This window comes from Taudactylus pleione, unplaced genomic scaffold (assembly GCF_031769625.1).
Source record: "Taudactylus pleione unplaced genomic scaffold, aTauple2 ptg000683l, whole genome shotgun sequence".
In the NCBI taxonomy this organism is placed as follows: Eukaryota; Metazoa; Chordata; class Amphibia; order Anura; family Myobatrachidae; genus Taudactylus; species Taudactylus pleione.
This window is the reverse complement of record NW_028285085.1, coordinates 2,073,054-2,093,932: the sequence shown is the minus strand read 5'-3', so window position 1 is coordinate 2,093,932 and position 20,879 is coordinate 2,073,054. Positions and strand designations below refer to the sequence as shown.

General features: G+C 45.8%; 1 protein-coding gene and 1 pseudogene across 5 annotated transcripts in view; one reads left to right on the top strand and one right to left on the bottom strand.

Annotated features, from left to right (window-relative positions):
- Positions 1-20,879, top strand: part of CEP164 (centrosomal protein 164) — a 112,097-nt gene that overhangs the window by 10,250 nt on the left and 80,968 nt on the right. For all 5 annotated transcript variants that reach the window (XM_088456019.1, XM_088456018.1, XM_088456016.1 and 2 more), the window contains exons 2-3: positions 326-433; positions 2,402-2,513. In XM_088456019.1, the coding sequence (XP_088312145.1) occupies positions 349-433; positions 2,402-2,513 (197 nt within the window). In that variant the 5' untranslated portion in view covers positions 326-348. The remainder of the gene's footprint in view (positions 1-325; positions 434-2,401; positions 2,514-20,879) is intronic.
- On the bottom strand, positions 20,742-20,860 carry LOC148477921 (5S ribosomal RNA; annotated as a pseudogene).

Genomic DNA, 20,879 nt, shown 5'->3' with positions numbered 1-20,879 from the left:
GGTAATTTATCATTAGGGGGGGTGTCCAAAGGGTTCTGAAAGAAATCCCCACATTTTTAGCCAAAAATAGGGATTTTAGATTTTTTTTCGCCTGGTCTGGGATGGAGAAAACTTTTCTCCAGTTGTTTTTTCATCTGTTGCCGTTTTGCCAGTTTTTTTTGTGAAAATGTTGTCGTCTTTTTGGCGAAAACGGACGCTAATTGAATACGGCCCCAAATCCGTTAATTTCTAAGTGCATTTCATATCGGTGATGGATTGAATGTTCAAAGAAGACCTGTATGTACCATGGAGAGAACTGTACTTTATTCATCTGTGTCTCCTATAGGCCACCTGATGTCAGACTGAAACATGTTGGCTGTTCCAGCTGGCAGAATGGGGGATCAGCTGATACTAGAGGAAGATCATGATGAGAATTATATACCTCAAGAGCACGGTAGTGGTCTTTTTACTTACATTGGAAAACTGTAAGGACCAGATCTACTATGTTGCTGATTTTTATATTTCCTTTTTTTTGTAGTTTAAAAGGTTTAACCCAGAGATTGTACTACATGTGTATTTTTTTTTTTTTTTTGCAATTTAAATTTTATTTTTTGGTAAAGAAATTGGAGCAGAGCTGAGAAACCTACAAATCCACTTAAAAGCAGAACAACCATTCAACAAGTCATAGTAAAACTATAGTCAAGGGGGATTATGGCCCTCATTCAGAGCCGCTTGCAAAAAGTGAGCGCTCTCTCTGAATGAGGGCTGACGCTTTTTTTTTTTTTTTTTTAAAAGCCGGCCTCCTGGTCCCTCGCTAAGCTGTGGGTGACCACCCACAGCTTTTGCGAGCGGCCAGGTGATGGTCACGACCATCAGGCTTGCGACGAGACCCTTGTGGTAGGGTCTCGTCTGCCGCAAGCCCCAGTGAGCTTCCGGCACTAATAGAGCCGGAAGCTCACTACTGACATCACTGGTGATGTCAGTAGGGCCGCCTACAAACGGCAGGCATTCCTTCAGGAACGCCTCTGTTTGTCCAGCCACCCTCCACCCCGCCTACAAAGCGGGGCGAGCTGTCGATCAACATCGACAGCTGCCCCGTTTGTAGCGAGCCCCAGAGCGAGTGAATTTCTCACTCGCTACGGGGCATGCGCGCGCCGTGCATAATGTACAGCCACTGACCCGCTTGCGAGCTGATCTGAATGAGGCCCTATATCTTTTAGTGACGTAATCATACGTAATGCTGGCTGTAGACTGTGAGATACAACTGTCAGATAATTGGTCGCTCTGTCCGATGGTGAGTATATCCACTATCAGATCTGAGCACCAATTATAGCATCAGTCAGGCATGCTGAAAGATTTCTCACGCTCTACTGAGCGATAATTGATGTTTGATCGCAGCCATACGCTTATTGGCCCAATCAGCTGATAATTGCAGTGTATAGCCACCTTAACTATAGAGTGTGCTGCTCAGTGTTTCTGTTCTATGCATCAGTTTAGCTCACTGAACAACCACATGAATAAGCATCAGACACTGAGATTACTTAATTCACCACACAATTCAACTTGTTTACAGCAGGATAAAATCTTGCTATGGATCATGTAGCCAAAAACGTATTCTGGCGGAAGGTTTATAAAACCGTTGGTTAGTACCAGCTGCTGTCATCTCTCCCCGCATTTCCGGGCGATGTCCACAATCATTGGGGTAGATGTACCAGGCCGTGGAGAGCGATAAAGTACCAACCAATCATCTCCTAGCCTCTCCAAGGCTTAATAGATGTACTCCATAGTCTGGAAAACGTATATATATTTTTTTTTTATTATATCCCCAAGTTGCTCTAATGTGCATCTATAGAGCAACATTTTTCATTAAAAATTGGAATAAAACGAGACCATAACTAGCGCCCTTACACCAATTACTTTCACAATAGTGTGATATTTGCTTTTATCGTGCACAAACTATCTTATTGCTAATTCGGGATGTTGTCGGAATTACACCTGACTAAATCTCCGTGGACATAATCCCAGCACCCATAATATCGGCATCTGCTATCAAGTCGTTCACCCACAATGATTGATGCTATCTGCTAAAGTTTTGGTTTATGAGGACACACCTGTAGGTATTTTCTTATTTTTGCACAATTGCCACCAATCTGGAGTATAAGTACCTTGTTTTGAACGTGTCAGGATTTTGTCCATGTCAATATAATGACCTATCAGAATTTTGTCCATGTCGGTATAGTGACCTGTCGGTATTTTGATTTTCGGTATTTTGTCCATTTCTAGTTTATGTCCCTGTTGGTATTCTGACTGTCGTATGTTGATTGTGGGAATTTTGGTGCCGGTAATTTGACTGCCGAGATTTTGTCCCATCGGGTTACCATATACCCAACCCGCGTATTCATGTTCTATCTTTATTCTGCAGAGATTCAGGATTATGCGCGGATGATTGGGATTGATCCAGATGCTGAACCTGAGCTCATGTGGTTAGCTCGCGAAGGAATCGTGGCTCTACTGCCTCCAAATTGGAAGCCTTGGTAAGTAGGCAATTGTCAGCATGTCCAGTTTACTTTCTTGTGGGTGAGATCTGGTGTGAGAATAGGAGGTTGGATGTCTCATGGGTTACCGAGTGGCCTTGGTGATAATGACTTCATTGTGAATTGAAAATCTAAAATCAAGAAATGTTATTTTATTTTGTGTAAAAGGACTAACCAAAGTGAGCTCGGATGGAATGAATCTTTTTTTTTTTTTTTTTTTTTTTTTATAAATATTTATTTTTCATTACACTAGCTCTTTTAAGCATTGTTTATGTATCAGCATTGTAACAATTCATGTTATTTTTGTATTGGTTGTTGCCTAAACATAATCCCTCAATACATACTTCTACTACAACTCGGCTCACTGCATTTGGTTCCAGTGGTTTTATGCTTTTTTTTTTTTTTTTTCTTTTTTCTTTTAACACATTAATGAGTGCTTGTGATCAAGCAGAGAGCTAATATACATTTTACACATGATGTCACAAGTAGACCTTTAGCTTTTTGCTTTGCTAAGGTATCTGTTCCTTGGCCTGCACAAGTAAAACTTGATGGCAAGTTACAAACAGTAATAACTTTGTCAGAAATTACTTTTAGAACATATGAATAAAGTTTTAGTTTTCATATAGATCTGAGGGGTATTTGTACTAAAGTGCAAGTTTTAGAAGTGGAGATGTTGCCCATAGCAACCAACCAGATTCTAGTTATCTTCTAGAAGGTTCTAGATAAATTATAAGTAGAATCTGGTTGCTATGGGCACAATATCCACTTGTAAAACCCTGCACTTTAGTAAATATACCCCTAAGAATCAGTATTGGTCAGTAGTGCACTACGCTATATATTGAACAGGATGTAGTTATTAGACCACTGGACGAGATGCCGGCGGTCTAAATGCAGATGGTTCAAGCCTGACACGGGATTTAAGATAGGCGTCTATCTTAATCCCGACACCGGAATCCTGGCAGGCCGTCCTGAACGAGGTAAGTCCGGGGTGTGTTAGGAGTTAGCCGCATGGGGGGGTTAGGTTTAGGCACCCCCCGGGGAAGGTTAGGGTTAGGTTATACGCCACTGGAGGGGAGGGTTAGGTTTAGGGTGCGGGAAGGAATGGGTTAGGGTTAGGCACCACACCAGGAGTTTTAGAGTTAGACACCACCAAGGGAGGGTTAGGATACTTACCAGCCGGCGTCGGTATCTCCTCCTGTCTGGCTTCTACAGTCGGGATTTGAACCGCCGGTATTTCAGTCTCATTCTATATTGAACTACTGTCCCTACTTCTTTATGTTGCATGCATATGAACAGGGTCTTACAGGTGCATTCAAATCCCCGCTGGTCATGTATACCTGATCTCCTTTGCAAATGCCTGTATAAGAAAATAATTCAAAACAAATAACGCATAAAATATTTGTACGTATCATGTGTTTTTATTAGGCCAGTTAAGATCTGGACTTTTTACTGTTAGTTTTTGACTGCTTTGAGGCACACACATTTTGTCATTCTCTTAACTCATAAGTTTTTTTTTTTTTTTTTTATAAAAGCTGTGTTCGTGCATGAATATATATATTTAAAATTTTTTATCTTTATTAATTAATATGAATATTTGTGTGGCCAATAGCAAAAATGGAGTGCCATGAAATGTTCCAGTTTCATAAAACAGCAATGGAATGATCATGTATAATATGGTAAAACTTTCATGTGAATTGTGAAAGTATCACTATGGAAGTGATTGTAAACAGCCCGTGCTAACAACCAATCACAATTTGGTAGCAATTAGCCAAAAAGACATTTGAAACTTTATTTGATGGCGAAAGCTGCACACTATTAAAAGCACTTTTATTTAATTAGTTTTTTTTTCTCCTTCAGTACTCCATGGCAAACTCCCTTCTGAGTTAGGTAAGGTAGAGACAGGCATCTAAAAACTGCACCCCTGCAGGGTATATAGTGAATGAAGCTCCTCTTCTTCCCCCAATTCATTTTCCTGTCTGTAAGATAGAGGAAACAGCGTGCAGAAACTGGATGGGTTCTGAGTCCAATTCCAAACAGCCAAAATACACCCACAGGTGCTTACCACCTAAGCTAAGGGTGTTTTTATATATGCAGTAAATCTGTAAATTTAGATTAGTAATGTTTTGTTTCTCTTTAGTACCCTTGTAGAACCTACTGGCAAGAAGGATAACCTAGGCAAATGCGGGGGGGGGGTTCCGTCTGCTTGGAAACCCCCCTCCCCAGCCACACCATTACCACAGAAATAGTAATATAATAAAATTTTACTAGTGCTGTATGTTCTTCTCAGTATCACAAATTAAATAATTAGTACCACCTGTGGATCTTTTACCATGTATCAGCTATTAATAAATAACCTGTGCACCAACTAGGAAATCTGGAAAACATTCACTGTTAAGGATGTGCTGCTATAGAGCCCAATATGTACATATATGTCCAGGGCAGTGCTAGGTTATTCTGCTGCTCTCCCAGACTCCTGGACTTGTTCCAATGGTCAGGAATGGTGCCCACATCTGACATAAAAACATCCAGCTCAGGCAGGATGGCCCTATGGCGCATCTAATGGGTTACTGTGATTGCTGGCCCTCTATATGCTGGAATTATGACACAATACACTATGTATGACGCATATTAAAGCTGGTTGAGTGCTAATTCTACCCTCTTCATGGACTGGCCACGCTCCCTCTAAAATCAAGCATTTTGAAACCCCCCTTCTAGAAATCCTGCGTTTGCCCCTGGATAACCAGTCACAACATAGGCCTAAACTAGACGCTTGTGATGGAAGTTTTTCTGCTCATAATAAAGATGTATAATGTAATACTTGCAGTTCCCAGACTAGTGAAACATATCAGCCTCCAGAACAATGTAAAGAGCTTATTTCATGGATGACGGAAGCTTTTGTCACTAATGAAGATCCTTTTGTTAGACATGGTATTAAAAGAACAGGATCTCTTATCATAGGGGCATTTATAATGGGTGCACACGGGCACCGCATACCCTGCACCCATCTTTGGGAAGATAGTGCTGTGCATTGAAAGCAAAGAGCCTTTGCTCTCTTGTACGCATGCAGCATCTTCCTGAATATCACCGGGAACATGGCGCCCCGGAGGAGGATGGACCCGCGCTTAGGCACAAGGTAACGTGCAGCTCATTCAGAAAGAACTCCTCAGGGAGAGTGCAAGATTCTGCTAGTGAGGAGTCTGATGAAATTGAAGATCTACATTTATGAGTATTGTTTAACTAGTAGCATTCTTGACAATAACATAAATAGCAATGCCAATCAATACAGTGTTGAGGATCTTTGCTATTTAAAAGTAACAAATTTATTTATGTTTTTTCAATTCGCCGTGTTAATTTGTGTGGTTTAAAGAGCTTTGTTATTGCAGTGCGGCATTGACCCTGACCCCCCGTCCTGCATGTCAGAGTCTGTCACTGGGGTCAATACAATTAGGTGCAAGTTTGCAAATACGAGTTTTGTTTCACGAAACTCGCACAGTTTGCACTAATGCGCGCTCCAGAGAAGCGCGCAATGCAATCAGTAATGCCAATTTGCTCTACTCGCAGCGAGGCTTGTTAATTGCGGCGAGGTTGTTTGAACTTTGTACGAAAATGGAACTGGGAGAAGAGCATGAAAAAGTGGGGGAACCACCCTGCACCCCCAAAAATTGGCACCTGAGATAGCAGGACCATGTAGAAGGCTGTTAGTGGCCATAAGGAAAGCACTGGAGGTACTGCACTTTTTAATAATGGTAGAAAAATTAAAGGAAACAAAAGTTTTTCATCAAATTAAAGCCTTTCTAGCATTTTAGGGTGCAGGAAAATGCTTGTACAGTGAGTTTGCAGTGTTTGTAAAAAGTCATAATAAACAGTATTACCTCTCATCTACAAATTCAAAAACCCCTGCCCAATCAGTACAAGATTTCCTTTACCTGTCCCACACTGTTTACACCTCCACTTACCTCTCCCACACCGTTTACACCTCCACGTACCTGTCCCACACCGTTTACAACTCCACGTACCTGTCCCACATCATTTCACCCATTATTGAGCTTTTTTTCTAGATAACTTCACCTGAAAACTGACATGTCTAAATTGGCCAAATTATGGCCCTCATTCAGAGCCGCTCGTTAGCGGCAGTACGCTCGTTCCGAGCGATGTTTGCACATCTGCGCATGCGTACGGTTTTTAGTACGCATGCGCGAACCAGTCAGTGCGGCCAAAAATCGTTTGTACGCTATATAGCGAGTGCCTGCTATTTTGAGTGACAGAATGAGGCGTATGTGGGTGGTAACAGGGGAAGGTGCTTGAAAATGGGGAGTGGAGATCCGAACGCAGGCGTGCTTAAAGGTCAAAACGGGCGTTTTATGGGTGTGCATAATTAATACAGCAGCGTCATTGACCACGTCACTGGGTTATTTTATAGCCAGAACTGCTCGCAAATTTGTGGTAGCAAACACCAACCACAAGAATAGCGAGCAGTTCATACGCTGGTCGATGTACTCGATTAATCTAATAAATAGCGGACATGACGTATGGTGCGAGCGGCCAGGGGGCGTTTTTAACAAATAAACGAGCGTATGTTTTGCTCGCTCGTTCAGACTTAGAGGTGTGAACAGACTGCAATTTGCGAACGGATCATTTGAATAGCCACCCCTTGTTTTTGAACGAACGACCGCAAATAGCGAACGGCTCTGAATCAGGCCCTATGTTCGTTAAACCCCTCCAAATGCATGATTATTAACCCCCCCCAGGTTTAACCCATTTTTTCCCATTGTTCCCAAATGGGAACACTTTATTTTTTGTCCTGGTGTTGCCAAATGGGGGAAAAAAGGATACGACCCTGTTCGATCCTGGTGTTTTTTATTGAAATCACTCCCTAAATCAAAAACGTTTTTTAGTATAATATACGTAGCAACAACATAATTTTAAAATACTTTCTACTTCAGGGTCCATAGGGGGTCCACAGGGTTGACCTTGTGGTATAGCTGGATCTGGATCCACGGGCACCACGCAGTTAAAGCTTTGCTGCTCCCAGGATGCACTTGGGTCCGTCCTCCTCTATACCCCGCCCCCGACCACAGGCACCTCAGTTTTAGCTGGTGCCCGGCCGGAGTCTGGTCACCCTGGAGCAGTGGGGCTGCATAAGCAGCCCCTAAGCTTTATTAAAAAAATTTTTTTAAAGAAGATTTTATTATTTTATTTTTACTATCTTCAGAGTGGCAGCATAAGACTGTCCATCTGGACGTCCATGCTGCTGCTCCAACAAGCCCCGCTGGCGCTGCGTCGCCGGTACTGATCCGGGGATCGCAGCGGGACCCCGGAGTCAGTGCTAGCGTGGCTCCGGGACCTCCCACAGACTGCTGCCGGACGCAAGGGGCCAGGTAAGCCACGTGCAGCGCTGCGCGCGGGGGAAGTTATGCAGTCTTTATGCCGCCGGTCTCTGGGGACAGCCCGGCGGCGCTAGTAGCGGCGGCGGGCTCCCCCCTCTGTGGATTACCCCGCGTGTCTGCTGGACCACCAGGGTGTAAGGCCGGCAGGGAACGGCGTCCTTGGGGTTCCATACTAGCAGGGGAGGCAGCCTTCCATGCTTGAGCGGCTCCTCCCCTCAGCCCAGCGCGCCTTCTCTCAAGTGTGCTGGCGTCGCTGGGCTGTGCTCTCTCGGCCACTCCTCCTCAGAGCTCTCCGGCGGCCATCTTCCCAGGCAGCAACGCAGAGCTCCCAGGCAGGCTTCCAGTGGACCGGTCCCCCTGCGTACCTCTCCCCTGTTCAGGACAGTGTTCGCAGCGCTATAGCCCTCCCAGACACTGAATCTGGGAGGTTGATTGTAGCTGAAGGTGCAGTGAGTATACTTCTCTGCATGGTATGTGACTATTGCTAGTGCTACTGTCTGTGCTTTTTCTACTTACTGTCAGATTTTTACCTATCCCTTTCCTTCTCCTACAGCCCGCAGGTGCGTGGGGGAGGGGTGTTCTTTCTGTGTACCTCACTTATATAGATCTACGTATTTGTGAGGTCCGTCACATACAGCGGTGTGCTACTCAGTACCAGATTGTGGGCTATTTGTGTTGCATACTTGGGAGTGCGTGAGTGTTATACGCCTTACCTCGTTTCGGTGATACACGTTTATTTCAAAAAGTTTGTGTCATTTCTGATGAGGAGAATGAGCGCTCCGAGGCTCCTGTGTTGTTTTCCTGCCGTCGCTGTTCGGCAGGGGTCGACGGGGTGGATTTGTCTCAGGACGGTCTGTGCGGGCGGTGCCAGCTGGTGCCTGGTCCCTCTAAACCCCCGGTGGCGCAGGATCCTCCGTGGGCGATGTTTACGCAGGTGCTGGCATCGATCGCAGACCGGCTTGCGGTCCCGACCGCGGCCCCTTCTAGGGCGTTGCCCCAGCCTACCATCCCCCGTTCCCCAGGTGTGACGCTTCTGGTGCAGTCTCCGCCCGGGTCTCAGACTGTGGGTCCTTATGCGGGTTTGCCTGTATTTGTGCAATCTCCCACGGTGCCGCAGCAGTCCATGGTGCCGTTTCAGGGGTATACTCAGACGGTGCCCCCTCCCTGGGTGGATGTCCTCTCCAGCTCTGTTCAGAGCCTGGCGGCTTCGTCATCGGCCTTTCAATCTATGTTGCACAGTGATTTGCCCCCACGGGCGTCCAAGCGACCTGTTCCGGCTTCACTGGCGGCTCAGTTTACAGACACGGATGTGTCTTCGGATGACGGGGAGATCCATGAAGACTCTGACTCGGATGCCGGGGCCCAGGAGGTGGAGGCTAAGTCCTCCATTAATGTGCCAGCATTGGTTAGGGCGGTGCGGGCCATCCTTCATATTGAGGAGGATGTGCAGGCTCCCAGGTTAAAGTACCCTAACTTTAAAAAGGCCAAGGTGACTTCGACGGTTTTTCCCGTCAGACCAGTTAACGGATCATATGGCAGGGGCCTGGCAGTTGCCCAGCAAGAGATTCCAACCGCAGAAACGGTTGGCTTCAAACTATCCGTTTCCTGAGGCTCATTGCAGGAAGTGGGAAACTCCGCCTGCGGTGGATTCCCACGTTACCCGCTTAATTAAAAGCGCTACGCTGCCTCTGCCGTCTATCTCCTCCCTGAAAGATCCCACGGACAGGAAAGTGGAGATTTGTTTAAAGTCTATTTACTCTCTCTCAGGGGCGGTGGCCGGTCCGTCCATGGCCATCTCTTGGGTGGCTAAGGCCATCGAGAGCTGGGCCAACGCCTTGGAGGATACCTTTCCGGAAGATGCTCCAGAGATCCAGAAAGCGTTGATAGGACAAATGAGAGATGCGGCTTCCTACATTGGGGAGCTTCGTTAGACGCGAGCCTGCTGACCTCTCGGGTGTCGGCTGCAGCTGTGTCGGCGCGTCGGTCCTTGTGGCTGAGGTCTTGGAGGGCTGACGCGAACTCCAAGAAGGGCCTGGAGGCCTTACCTTTTAATGGGGAGTTGCTTTTTGGTCCAGACTTAGACAAAACTGTGGATACGCTGTCAGCTTTCCTCCCTTCGGCTTCTGCACCTACCAAGGTACGGAGCTCTGCCTTTCGGTCCTTTCGGGTTCAGGGCAAGGCTAAAGGTCAGTCCTTCCCGAGGCAGTCGGCGACCAAGGCCGCTTCTAAGCCCAAGAAGCAGGCCTGGAGTGCCAGGCGCCCTTCTTCCAAGCAGGAGGATAAGCCCTCTGCCTGATGGGACGGGCCTCCCTCTGGGGGACCCCAGAGTGGGAGGCCGACTTCTTCTGTTTGTCCAGTGCTGGCACGATACCACCACGGATGCCTGGGTTCGAGAAGTGGTCTCTCAGGGGTACGCCCTGTCTTTTCGGCACAGACCGCCCCGCCAGTTTTTCTGCACCAGTCCTTCTCAGGATACGACCAAGACCTTACAGATTCAAGTAGCCATAGAGTCCTTGCTGAAAGCAGGGGTCATTGTTCCCGTTCCTCAATTACAACGAGGGATGGGCTACTATTCTTCTCTGTTTCTGGTGCAGAAACCCAATGGTTCTCATCGCCCTATCCTCAACTTGAAGTCTCTGAACAAATTCCTCAGAGTTCCCAAGTTCAGGATGGAGACGTTACGTTCCATCATTCTGGCGATGGAACCGGCGGATTACATGGTGTCCCTGGATATCCAGGACGCCTACCTCCATGTTCCGATAGCACCTTCGCACCAGAGGTATCTGAGGTTCGCTATCCTTCAACACCACTATCAGTTCCGGGCGCTACCCTTTGGTCTCTCCGCGGCACCACGGGTGTTCACGAAGATTATGGCGGTCATGGCCGCACATCTGCGGAACCAGAAAGTACGGCTGCTGCCGTGTCTAGACGACCTCCTGTTGCTGGCGAGCTCCCCGGAGGTACTGCTTCAACATCTCCACATGACGATCGCTTGCCTGCAAGCGCACGGGTGGCTGATAAATTGGAAAAAGTCCTCCCTGATTCCATCTCAGCGGATGGTTCATTTGGGGGCCCTGCTGGATTCTCGTCAGCAGAGGATCTTCCTGACTCCGGAGAAGGTCTCCTCCCTCCAGCTGCGCATACACAGTTGCCTGAGCAGTTGCCGCCTGTCGGTTCATTCGGCTATGAGAGTTCTGGGGTCCATGGTGTCGACATTCGACATGGTGGAATTTGCCCAGTTCCATTCCCGGCCCCTGCAGGGGCTGACTCTATCGGAATGGAAGGGGTTACCACACCGGATCCGCTCTCAGTTGCTGGTGTTGTCCCCGGAGGTTCAGCAGTCTTTGTCTTGGTGGCTTCAGACGGCTCATCTGCTCGAGGGGCGCCCCTTTTGGATCCCGGACTGGGTCCTGCTCACGACGGATGCCAGTCTTCGGGGTTTTGGGGGCAGTGACTGGCTCATTATCGCTTCAGGGTCGTTGGTCCGCGGAAGAAGCTCTTCTTCCCATCAACATTCTGGAACTGCGGGCAGTATACAGGGCCCTGCAGTCATCCGGCCCCGCTCTTCACGGAAGGGCGGTTCAGGTGCAGTCCGACAACGCCACCACGGTGGCGTACATCAACCACCAAGGAGGAACTCTCAGTCGGGCAGCGATGTCGGAGGTGTCTCGCATTCTTGCTTGGGCGGAGTGTCAAATTCCAGAGATCTCGGCAGTCTTCATTCCCGGAGTCCTCAATTGGGAGGCGGACTTCCTCAGCCGTCACGACGTGCATCCCGGGGAATGGTCGCTTCACCCAGAGATGTTTCAGCTACTCGTGGACAGGTGGGGGATGCCGGAGCTGGACTTGATGGCCTCCTGTCACAATCACAAGTTGCCCGTTTACGGGTCAAGGACAAGAGACGCAGGCGCCTGTCTGGTAGACGCGCTGTCGGTGAAATGGACATTTCACCTGGCGTATCTGTTTCCTCTGATATTCCTCGGGTTCTGCGGAAATTCAAGCAGAACGGCGGCACGCTCGTGCTGGTAGCTCCGCCGTGGCCCAGACGTCCTTGGTACTCCGATCTGAGGTGCCTCTCCATCGACGCTCCGTACCTTCTTCCTCAGCATCAGGACCTATTGTCTCAAGGGCCCTGCCTTTACCCGGATCTGGGTCGGCTTTCTTTGACGGCGTGGCTCTTGAGACAGCCGTCTTAAGGGCTCGGGGTTTCTCCAGTTCGGTCATTGGTACCATGCTTAGGGCACGCAAGCCTGCTTCCGCACGGATTTACCATGGGGTGTGGCACACTTACTTTCGGTGGTGTGAATCCAGAAGCTATGATCCTCAGGTGTTCCGGGTTTCCAGAATTTTGGAGTTCCTTCAATCAGGTTTGGACCTCGGCTTACGCCTTGCCTCTCTGAAGGTTCATGTGTCTGCTTTGTCCGTGTGGTTTCAACGATTAATTGCTACACTGCCAGATGTTCACACCTTTTTCCAGGGTGTTCTCAGGATCCAGCCTCCCTTTGTGCCTCCGGTGGCTCCTTGGGACTTGGCGGTGGTACTACGGGTCTTGCAGGGTCCTCCTTTTGAGTCGGTGGAACTCAAGTGGCTGACGTTTAAGACTGTTTTTCTCCTGGTAATTGCTTCTGCCAGGAGGGTGTCAGAATTGGGGGCGCTTTCCTGTCGCCCTCCTTTTCTGATTTTTCACCAGGACAGAGCGGTGCTCCGCACTCGTCCTGAGTTTTTGCCCAAAGTGGTCTCAAAGTTCCACATTAATCAGGAACTTGTTGTGCCAGCTTTTCAGTCACCTGATCTTTCAGCTGGTGAGGCTTCCCTAGATGTAGTCCGGGCACTTAGAATTTATGTGGACCGGACTGCTTCGGTTAGGAAGTCTGATTCATTGTTTGTCCTCTTCGGTTTTCACAAGAGGGGTTGGCCTGCCAACAAGCAAACGTTAGCCCGTTGGCTTCGTTCCGTTATTTGTGAGGCTTATGCACCCGCCCTGACGCACCTGGCTTCATATGGGCTATGTGACTGGTCACCGGTTTTCCGTCTCCCAGTATGGTTTCTTGTGTGTTCCAGTCTTCCTTCTCTCTGTTTAGTCTCCTCCTCCGGCCTTAGCTGCTTACCAACTGATGTGCCTGTGGTCGGGAGCGGGGTATAGAGGAGGACGGACCCAAGTGCATCCTGGGAGCAGCAAAGCTTTAACTGCGTGGTGCCCGTGGATCCAGATCCAGCTATACCCCAAGGTCAACCCTGTGGACCCTATGGACTTCTTAGAAACAGAGATAACAAAGGTAAGTTCTTACCATATCTCTTGTTTTTTTTAAAAGATAAGTTTTAAATGAAAAAAAAAACTCTGCCACAAATGGGTTAAGGATATTCATGCTTAAGTTCAGATGGTTAAATCAAGTTGACTGAGGTACTAATTATGTCACCTGGGCTCAAACATGGATATCCTTAAAACTTGGACTGTATTGGTGGAGTTTGGGAGTCCTATTTTAAGCTTACTTAATACTTAAGCTGCATACACACACAACGATTTTGTTACCAACGATTTTATGAACTATTTTCTGTCAGATTATCTGTCAGATTTTTTAAAGTGTAATGAACGATTTTTTTGAACTACAAACGATTTTTGCATATTCCCTTAATGAAAATCGTTGAGTTGACAAGTCTGACTGAACTACAAACTACAAACGTGAACGATTATCGTTCATCGTTTGACTCAAAAAGTGAACGATTGTTTAAAACGATTATCATTAAACAATATCGTTTAACGATAATCGTTCAAAAAAATCGTTGTGTGTGTATGCAGCTTAACATATTTGTTTTCCTTTACAAAAGTGATCATTACATTAACTTGAAGAAGAGAAATCCTTTATTGGCGTATCTGTCACATTAAAATGAATTGTTGCATGATTTAGGTTTTGGTGGGCAATCCAGAATTTGCCACTGATCCAAAAATAATATAGTAAATTTTTGTTTAGATATAGGACTATTCATGAGACATCTTCTCCTCTAAAAACACCCATTTTACAGGTATCTTTATTAGCGAGTGTAAATCTCAGGCGTCCTTAAACTGCATACACACGTAAAGATTTTCTGTCCAACCATCCAACTAGTTGATTGGTTGGAATGAAAATTTGGTAAGGTATGAAAGCAAATGACAATCAGCAATTTGCTCCCAAACGCCGGAAAATGGACAAAAACTGTTGTTTGAACAAATTGTTTAGATCAAACATTTAACAAACTTGTCTGACCGACCATTTTCATCTGCTTTCTGGCATTTAGGAGCAAATTGCTGATCATCAGTTACTCCCATACGTTACCAGATTTTCATTCCAACCAATCAACTAGTTGGATGGTTGGACAGAAAATCTTTACGTGTGTATGCAGCTTTAGATGCTGCTGTACTCAACCGATAGTGATCAGTGACCCATTCCCCATGGATTGACACCTGAAGGACTTTGAATGAAAAGCATAAAACATTGCACAGCTATTAATCAGGCCAGTGACTCAAACTAAGGACTCATTTACTATCATTCCATTAAGGTACATTCAGCAATTAATTTTTATCTGCCTAGTGCAGGGGTGGGGAACCTTTTTTCTGCTGAGGGCTATTTTGATATATAACATTAGTCGTGGACCCGATGCAGGCCACGCCCCTTCCATGTGACGTCACACAGGGTGGTGCCACAATCACCGGTGAATACAGCAATGCCCGGAGCTTCCTGAGGATGCTCCGGGGAGCTGTAATGGCAGCGGTGTGACAGTCTATAGCGTCCTAAGGATGCTCCAGGCGGCACTGCTACATAGATTCTGGCTGCAGGGTACCATTCTAGGCACCCTGCTAGCCAGATGAGGCTAGCAGAAAAAAGTTCAGATGGCCAATCCAAATGATTCCGGGGGCCTTATATGGCCCCCGGGCCTGAGGTTCCCCATCCCTGGCCTAGTGCAAGTTAGATAAGTAATGGAAGACTGTTTAGTTGCTATTCTTTAATGCAAATTTTTCAGACTTCCTTAGAGTGGGGCCATATACTATTGCCATGGCTTCTATAGCTAGAATTGTGCAATTAGGTGTGAATGTTAACGAAAATTGCCGGCTAATGGGCGAGGTAATGCCATATTGACGGAGCCGTTATTGGAGACGCCTCCATGATCAATTTGACACTACCAGCAGTAAAGTAATTTTACTATAGTGCAGCAGGGACCTGTGTGTAGTGCAGCAACAAACTGTTACCCTACGGACACGGGGAATTCCATACTGGACGGAATTGCAAAGCTGCACACAAGCAACTTTGCAATTCTGTCCTTACAAACATGCACATACAGCAGGAGGTGTATGACACCCCCTGCTGTATGTGCAATCCTAGCACTAAGACCGAGGTTTACTCAGGCTGTCTTGCAAGGCCAGGAAACTGCGTCCGTGGATAAGCCCCTGGCCTTGCCCCTTACAAAAAATGGGGCGGACGTGCCCCCATTTTCGGGAATGCCGGCCGTCCTCGTCCCTGCACCACCCCTTAAATACCCCTGCCTGTCAATCAGGCAGAGGCATAGAAGGGTCTGTGTGCGATCACGCAGGACCCATTCGTCCCGCGCACACGAAGATTCACGATAATGTGCTTGCAATGCTGAAATAGCCCCACAGTGTATTGAGGATAGACACCAATTCCTATGGCTATTTAATAACTTGTATAAATCTGCATACTGAATCCTAACACCCTCTTATTTCTGTGCATCACCAGCCACACTGACCAATATCAGCCCTAAGGGAACACGACACCTGTGTAGAGCTTTAAAATACCTCCACCAATTGCCTGTCTTAGCTGTAGCTCCCTCCCTCCCCCCAAATAAACTAACCCATCCCCTTGTGGATACCCAGATATGATACAAAGTAAAGAAATAGAAACATACGAGGTATGTCTGATTAAATAACTCATCTTTATTTATTGGTATTACAAATGTAATGTTTGTCCCCTTCAATATACTCCCCATTTGCACTAATACATCGTTGTAGTCTCGTTTTCCACTGGTCGAGCAAATCAATTTCTGTTAGTTGTTTCCACATATCTGCCGTTTTCTTCTTTACAACATCAACTGATTCAAAATGTGTCCCTTTAAGTACTGATTTAACTTTTGGGAAAAGATAAAAGTCACAAGGTGCTAAATCGGGCGAATATGGAGGATGCTCAAGTGTAGTAATGTGATTGTCGGTCATAAACTGCATCACAGAAAGTGCTGTGTGAGCCGGCAGATTGTCCTGGTGAAGAATGAAACCATTTTTCCACATATCCGGCCGTTTCTTTCTGACTCTCTCTCAGCTTTTTCAAAACTTCCTTATAATAATGCTGGTTACCTGTTGTGCCTTCTGGAACCCATTCTTGCAAAATTACACCCTTGATATCGAAGGGAAAATTTTCCATGCGGTGTCTTTGTCAGTGTTTTCAGATTCAGCTATCATTCGAACACTGAATCGGCGGTCTTTTCGAACAATCTGACTGATTTTTTCTACATTTTCTTCAGTTATTGAAGTTCAAGGTCGTCCAGGGTGTTCATCATCTTCGCCATTCTCACGTCCCCTGCTGAATTTTTTGTGCCACTCAAACACACACGCACAAGACAGGCAGTCATTCCCATAGCCGTAGTAAGCATTTGAAAACATTCTGTTGGTGTTTTGTGCAATTTTACTAAAAATTTCAAATTGACACGTTGTTCAACTATTAAACTTAGCATTTTTTCGCCACTCTACAGAAACACAACCAAATTAAATGGCGACTCACAATTAACTGAACGTCATAGAGTGTTGCTGCTTGTCATGCAGGTTCAGACAAGTTCAAGGTTACTACGTATGCAGTTAGAACCAGTTCTGATTGCTTTGTTTACTAGGTGGAATCACAGTCTCATTATTTTATAGACATACCTCGTAAAAGTAAATTGAACGAAAAAGAAAAATGGTAATAAAAAGAAAACATATAAAATGTTATGTAAACAGGACATCGTGCTTCAAAACACGGTGCAATAGCCTAACATAAACTATTACTGGAGGTAAAGGAAAAATACATCAGTGTAAAAATATATCCATCCAAATATGAAGGGAACAAATGTCTGATTCAGAGCCGGACGCAATTAGCGCTCACTCGTCCAAAAAATAGGGGTGGTTATTCAAATGAACCGTTCGCTCTTTGCGGTCTGTTCACGCCTCTAGGTCTGAACGAGCGAACAAAACTTGCGGTCGTTTTTTGGATAAATACGCCCCCTGGCCGCTCGCATCTACGTCATTTCCGCTATTTATTAGATTAATCGAGTACATCGACCAGCGTATGAACTGCTCGCTATTCTTGTGGTTGGTTTTTGCTACCACAATCTTGCGAGCAGTTCTGGCTATAAAATAACCCAGTGACATGGTCAATGACGCTGCTGTATTAATTATGCACACCCATAAAACGTCCGTTTTGACCTTTAAGCATGCCTGCGTTCGGATCTCCACTCCTCGTTTTCAAGCACCTTCCCCTGTTACCACCCACATACGCCTCTTTCTGTCACTCAAAATAGCAGGCATTCGCTATTTAGCGAACAAACGATTTTCGGCCGCACTGACTGGTTCGCGCATGCGTATTACGATCCGTACGCATGCGCAGTTGGGCAAACATCGCTCGGAACGAGCGTACTGCCTCTTACGAACGGCTCTGAATCAGGCCCTAAGACCTCAAACCAACAGGAAATCAATAACAGTGTGAGAAGAAAGGGTAGAGTCAGCCAGGCACGGAAGAAGAACCGGCGCCCATCTGAAGGAAGGCCCGTGCCTCATCACCTGTGGAGAGATCCTTGAAGGAGTCCCCCTCAAATATACGCAGCCACGCTGGGAAGAGGAGTGCAAATTTGCGATTTATCTTTTATCAGCTTGGTACAGACCACCAAAAATTCTTTCCTCGCCCTAGAGACCTCTGCGGAATAATCCTAGTATAAGCCCTCCCATTGTAAAGACTTATGTCTATGGGATGCCACCCATAGTAATTCTTTGTGAAGGTAATTAAGACATCGAAATATCGTAACTCTCGGGTGTGAATTAACACCATCCTTTGTTGGACCGAGATGATGATGGCGCTCAATCATCATATCTCCAGCAAAGCAGGTAGGGTTTGATGTATAAAGTGATGCAGCGCTGGCCCTTTAACTGACTCCAGGAGACCCACAACTTAAATTATTCCTTCTTGGACTATTCTCAAGGTCATCCAGCTTATCGTTGTGTGAGCTGTGACAAGTGACCTTTTAACTCATCAATAGTGTGCTTGAAAGTATCAGTCTGCTCCTTAAACATAGAGTCTATAGTGTCTTTTATTACCCTTACCATGTCCTGGTAGGATTCCTGGGCAGAGAGGGGGGAGAGAGTCTCTGCAGGACTAGCAGGGAGATGACCTGGCAGCAGCTCTGTGTCAGACGCCGGGGAAGGGACGGCCGCCATCTTAGATTGCTGCTTCTGCTGCACAGACCTCCAGCATTGATGATTTTTCGGCATGGGAGAGTAATATTTCTCCAAGCAGCGGGGGTAGTTTCCTGAGCCTCTCAGCCTCCCAGCCAGGTAGACCGCTCAGCGGTGGAATGGGAATGCCGCCCGCAGCAGATCCCACGAAGCCCTTTTAAGGGCTATGAGGGGTATTCAATATGAAACGTTAACTTCACTGTCAAAGTTAACGTTTCATATCGGAGTTTTTACCTGCGTTAAAGTATCGGGCGCGCGCCCGCTTATCCCCGTATTCAATATAAAATTAACGAAAACGGGAACCTCCGAAGTTGGATTTGCGTACAGTTACGAATTTTTCCTTAAAAAAATTGTAAGACCCCCCTAAAGTTGTAAAAACATGGGGGATCACTATGGGTACCCCAGTTTTAGCCTTTAAATGAAAGTTGGGGATTTAAATAGCCGCAGCAGGTGTTTTTTTCCCGACATTGAAGTAGTGTTGCAGAAGAGCACTTAGGTTATTTTTTTTCGTTTTTTTAAGTGGTCCCATCAAATTTGGGGTACATGAAAATGGGTACTAGCATATTTTTAAGTCCCTAAAGTAAGTTTTTAAAAATTCTGGATTTGTGCACCTGCCGCTATAAATCTATTCTAGAAAACACCTGCCGCATACATGCAGAATAGCCCTGAACCTATTTCCCTATTGGTAATCATTTTTTTCCCTTTTTTTTTTTTTCACCCCAATTTTTTATTACATTTTTTGGGGTGTCCCCCAAACTTTTTTTGACACAGTTCTTTTTTAAATGTCATTCCCAGGGGTGCAGGCTATTTTTTTTAAGCCTGCACCCCTAAACCCCAATTCTGCACTTTTTTTCGACACCTATTCAATGGTGAAAAGTTATCACCGTTTTTTATCAAAGACTTTTCAAAACAGCGATAAGTCTTTGAAATTGAATACGGTGTAAAACTAAAACCTGCGATAATGACGTCATAATTGCGATATTAATGCAAAAATGATGTTATCTTTGTCTGTTATTCGTGCTGGGACCGGAAGTCCAAGGGCTAAAGGTGAAAAGGGCTAAAATGTTTCCTCCCCCTGTGCAGTTTTCTGACTAACTCATTGTAGCTGCAGCAGAGTTCAATATTCAAACACCAACTGTCACCCCAAGTGCTGCCATACATCACTGGCAGTTGGTGTGGCTCTCCTATTTGAATAGTGAGGGAAGGGAATGTGTTACAACAGCAGTGAGAGGGGAATGTGTTACTATAGAGGTGAAGGAGGGGGAAATGTTACTACACAGGTATGGGAGGGGAATGTGTTACTACACAGGTGAGGGAGGAAAATAAGTTAATACAGATGCCAGTGAGGGTAATGTGTTACTACAGGTGTGAGGGAGGGAATGTCGAATGTGTTACAACGCGGCAAGGGAGGGAATTGTGTTACTACAGAGGTGAGGGAGGGTAATGTCTTATTATAGCAGTGATGCATTACTATAGAGGTGAAGGATTAGTGGTGAGATGGAAATGATAACACTAAATATCTAAGGTGAAACTGGGTACATCAGCTAGTACGTGAATATAAGCAGATTAGGCAAAAAACTTTTTAATTGGAAAGAGGGACAAATTATTGTGACACTATTTAGATTTACAATGCCATCTTATACCACCATCATGACACTATATAGCTTTACAATGTAATCATACACCCCCATCGTGACACTATACAGCCTCACAATACCCATCATGACCCTATATAGGTTCACAATACCACCATGCACCCCCCCATCATGACCTTTATATAGCCTCACATTGCCACCATGCACCCACCATCATGACACTATATAGCCTTACAATGCAATCACACACCCCCATCATGACACTATACAGCCTCACAATACCACCATACACCCCCCCATCATGACCCTATATAGGTTTACAATACCACCATACACCCCTCCATCATGACCTTATATAGCCTCACATTGCCACCATGCAATCGCACACCCCCATCATCACACTATATAGTCTCACAATGCCCCCATACACAATCATGACACTATATAGCCTTATATAGACAGAAAAACAGAGAAGAAAGGCTCTTTGTTGGGGCACTCTTATGAAATAACATGTTTCAAATTCCACATAAAAATTTACTTTTATTATGCTTGCATAAAACAAGAGAGGTACACTTACATAAATATAAATACACATATACATGAAACAAAAAACTCGGATATAGCAGCTATCATCCAAGTTAATGGGCGAAAATAATGGAATAAATCCAATCTGCATTCCACACAATGAGATGCATATGATCTCTTCTTCAATCCATGAATTTTGTACAAAAAGTTCATACAATATCTGTGCCAAGTGTTTATCCTATACTTCCGAATGGGAATTAACCTACGGCACCTGGTATTCCTAGGAGGTCTCCCATCCAAGTACTGGCCAGGCCTATTACTGTATCACTTCCAAGATCAGACGAGATTGGGCAGATTCAGATAAGTATGGCTGTAGGTATATATCATTCGGTAAGGG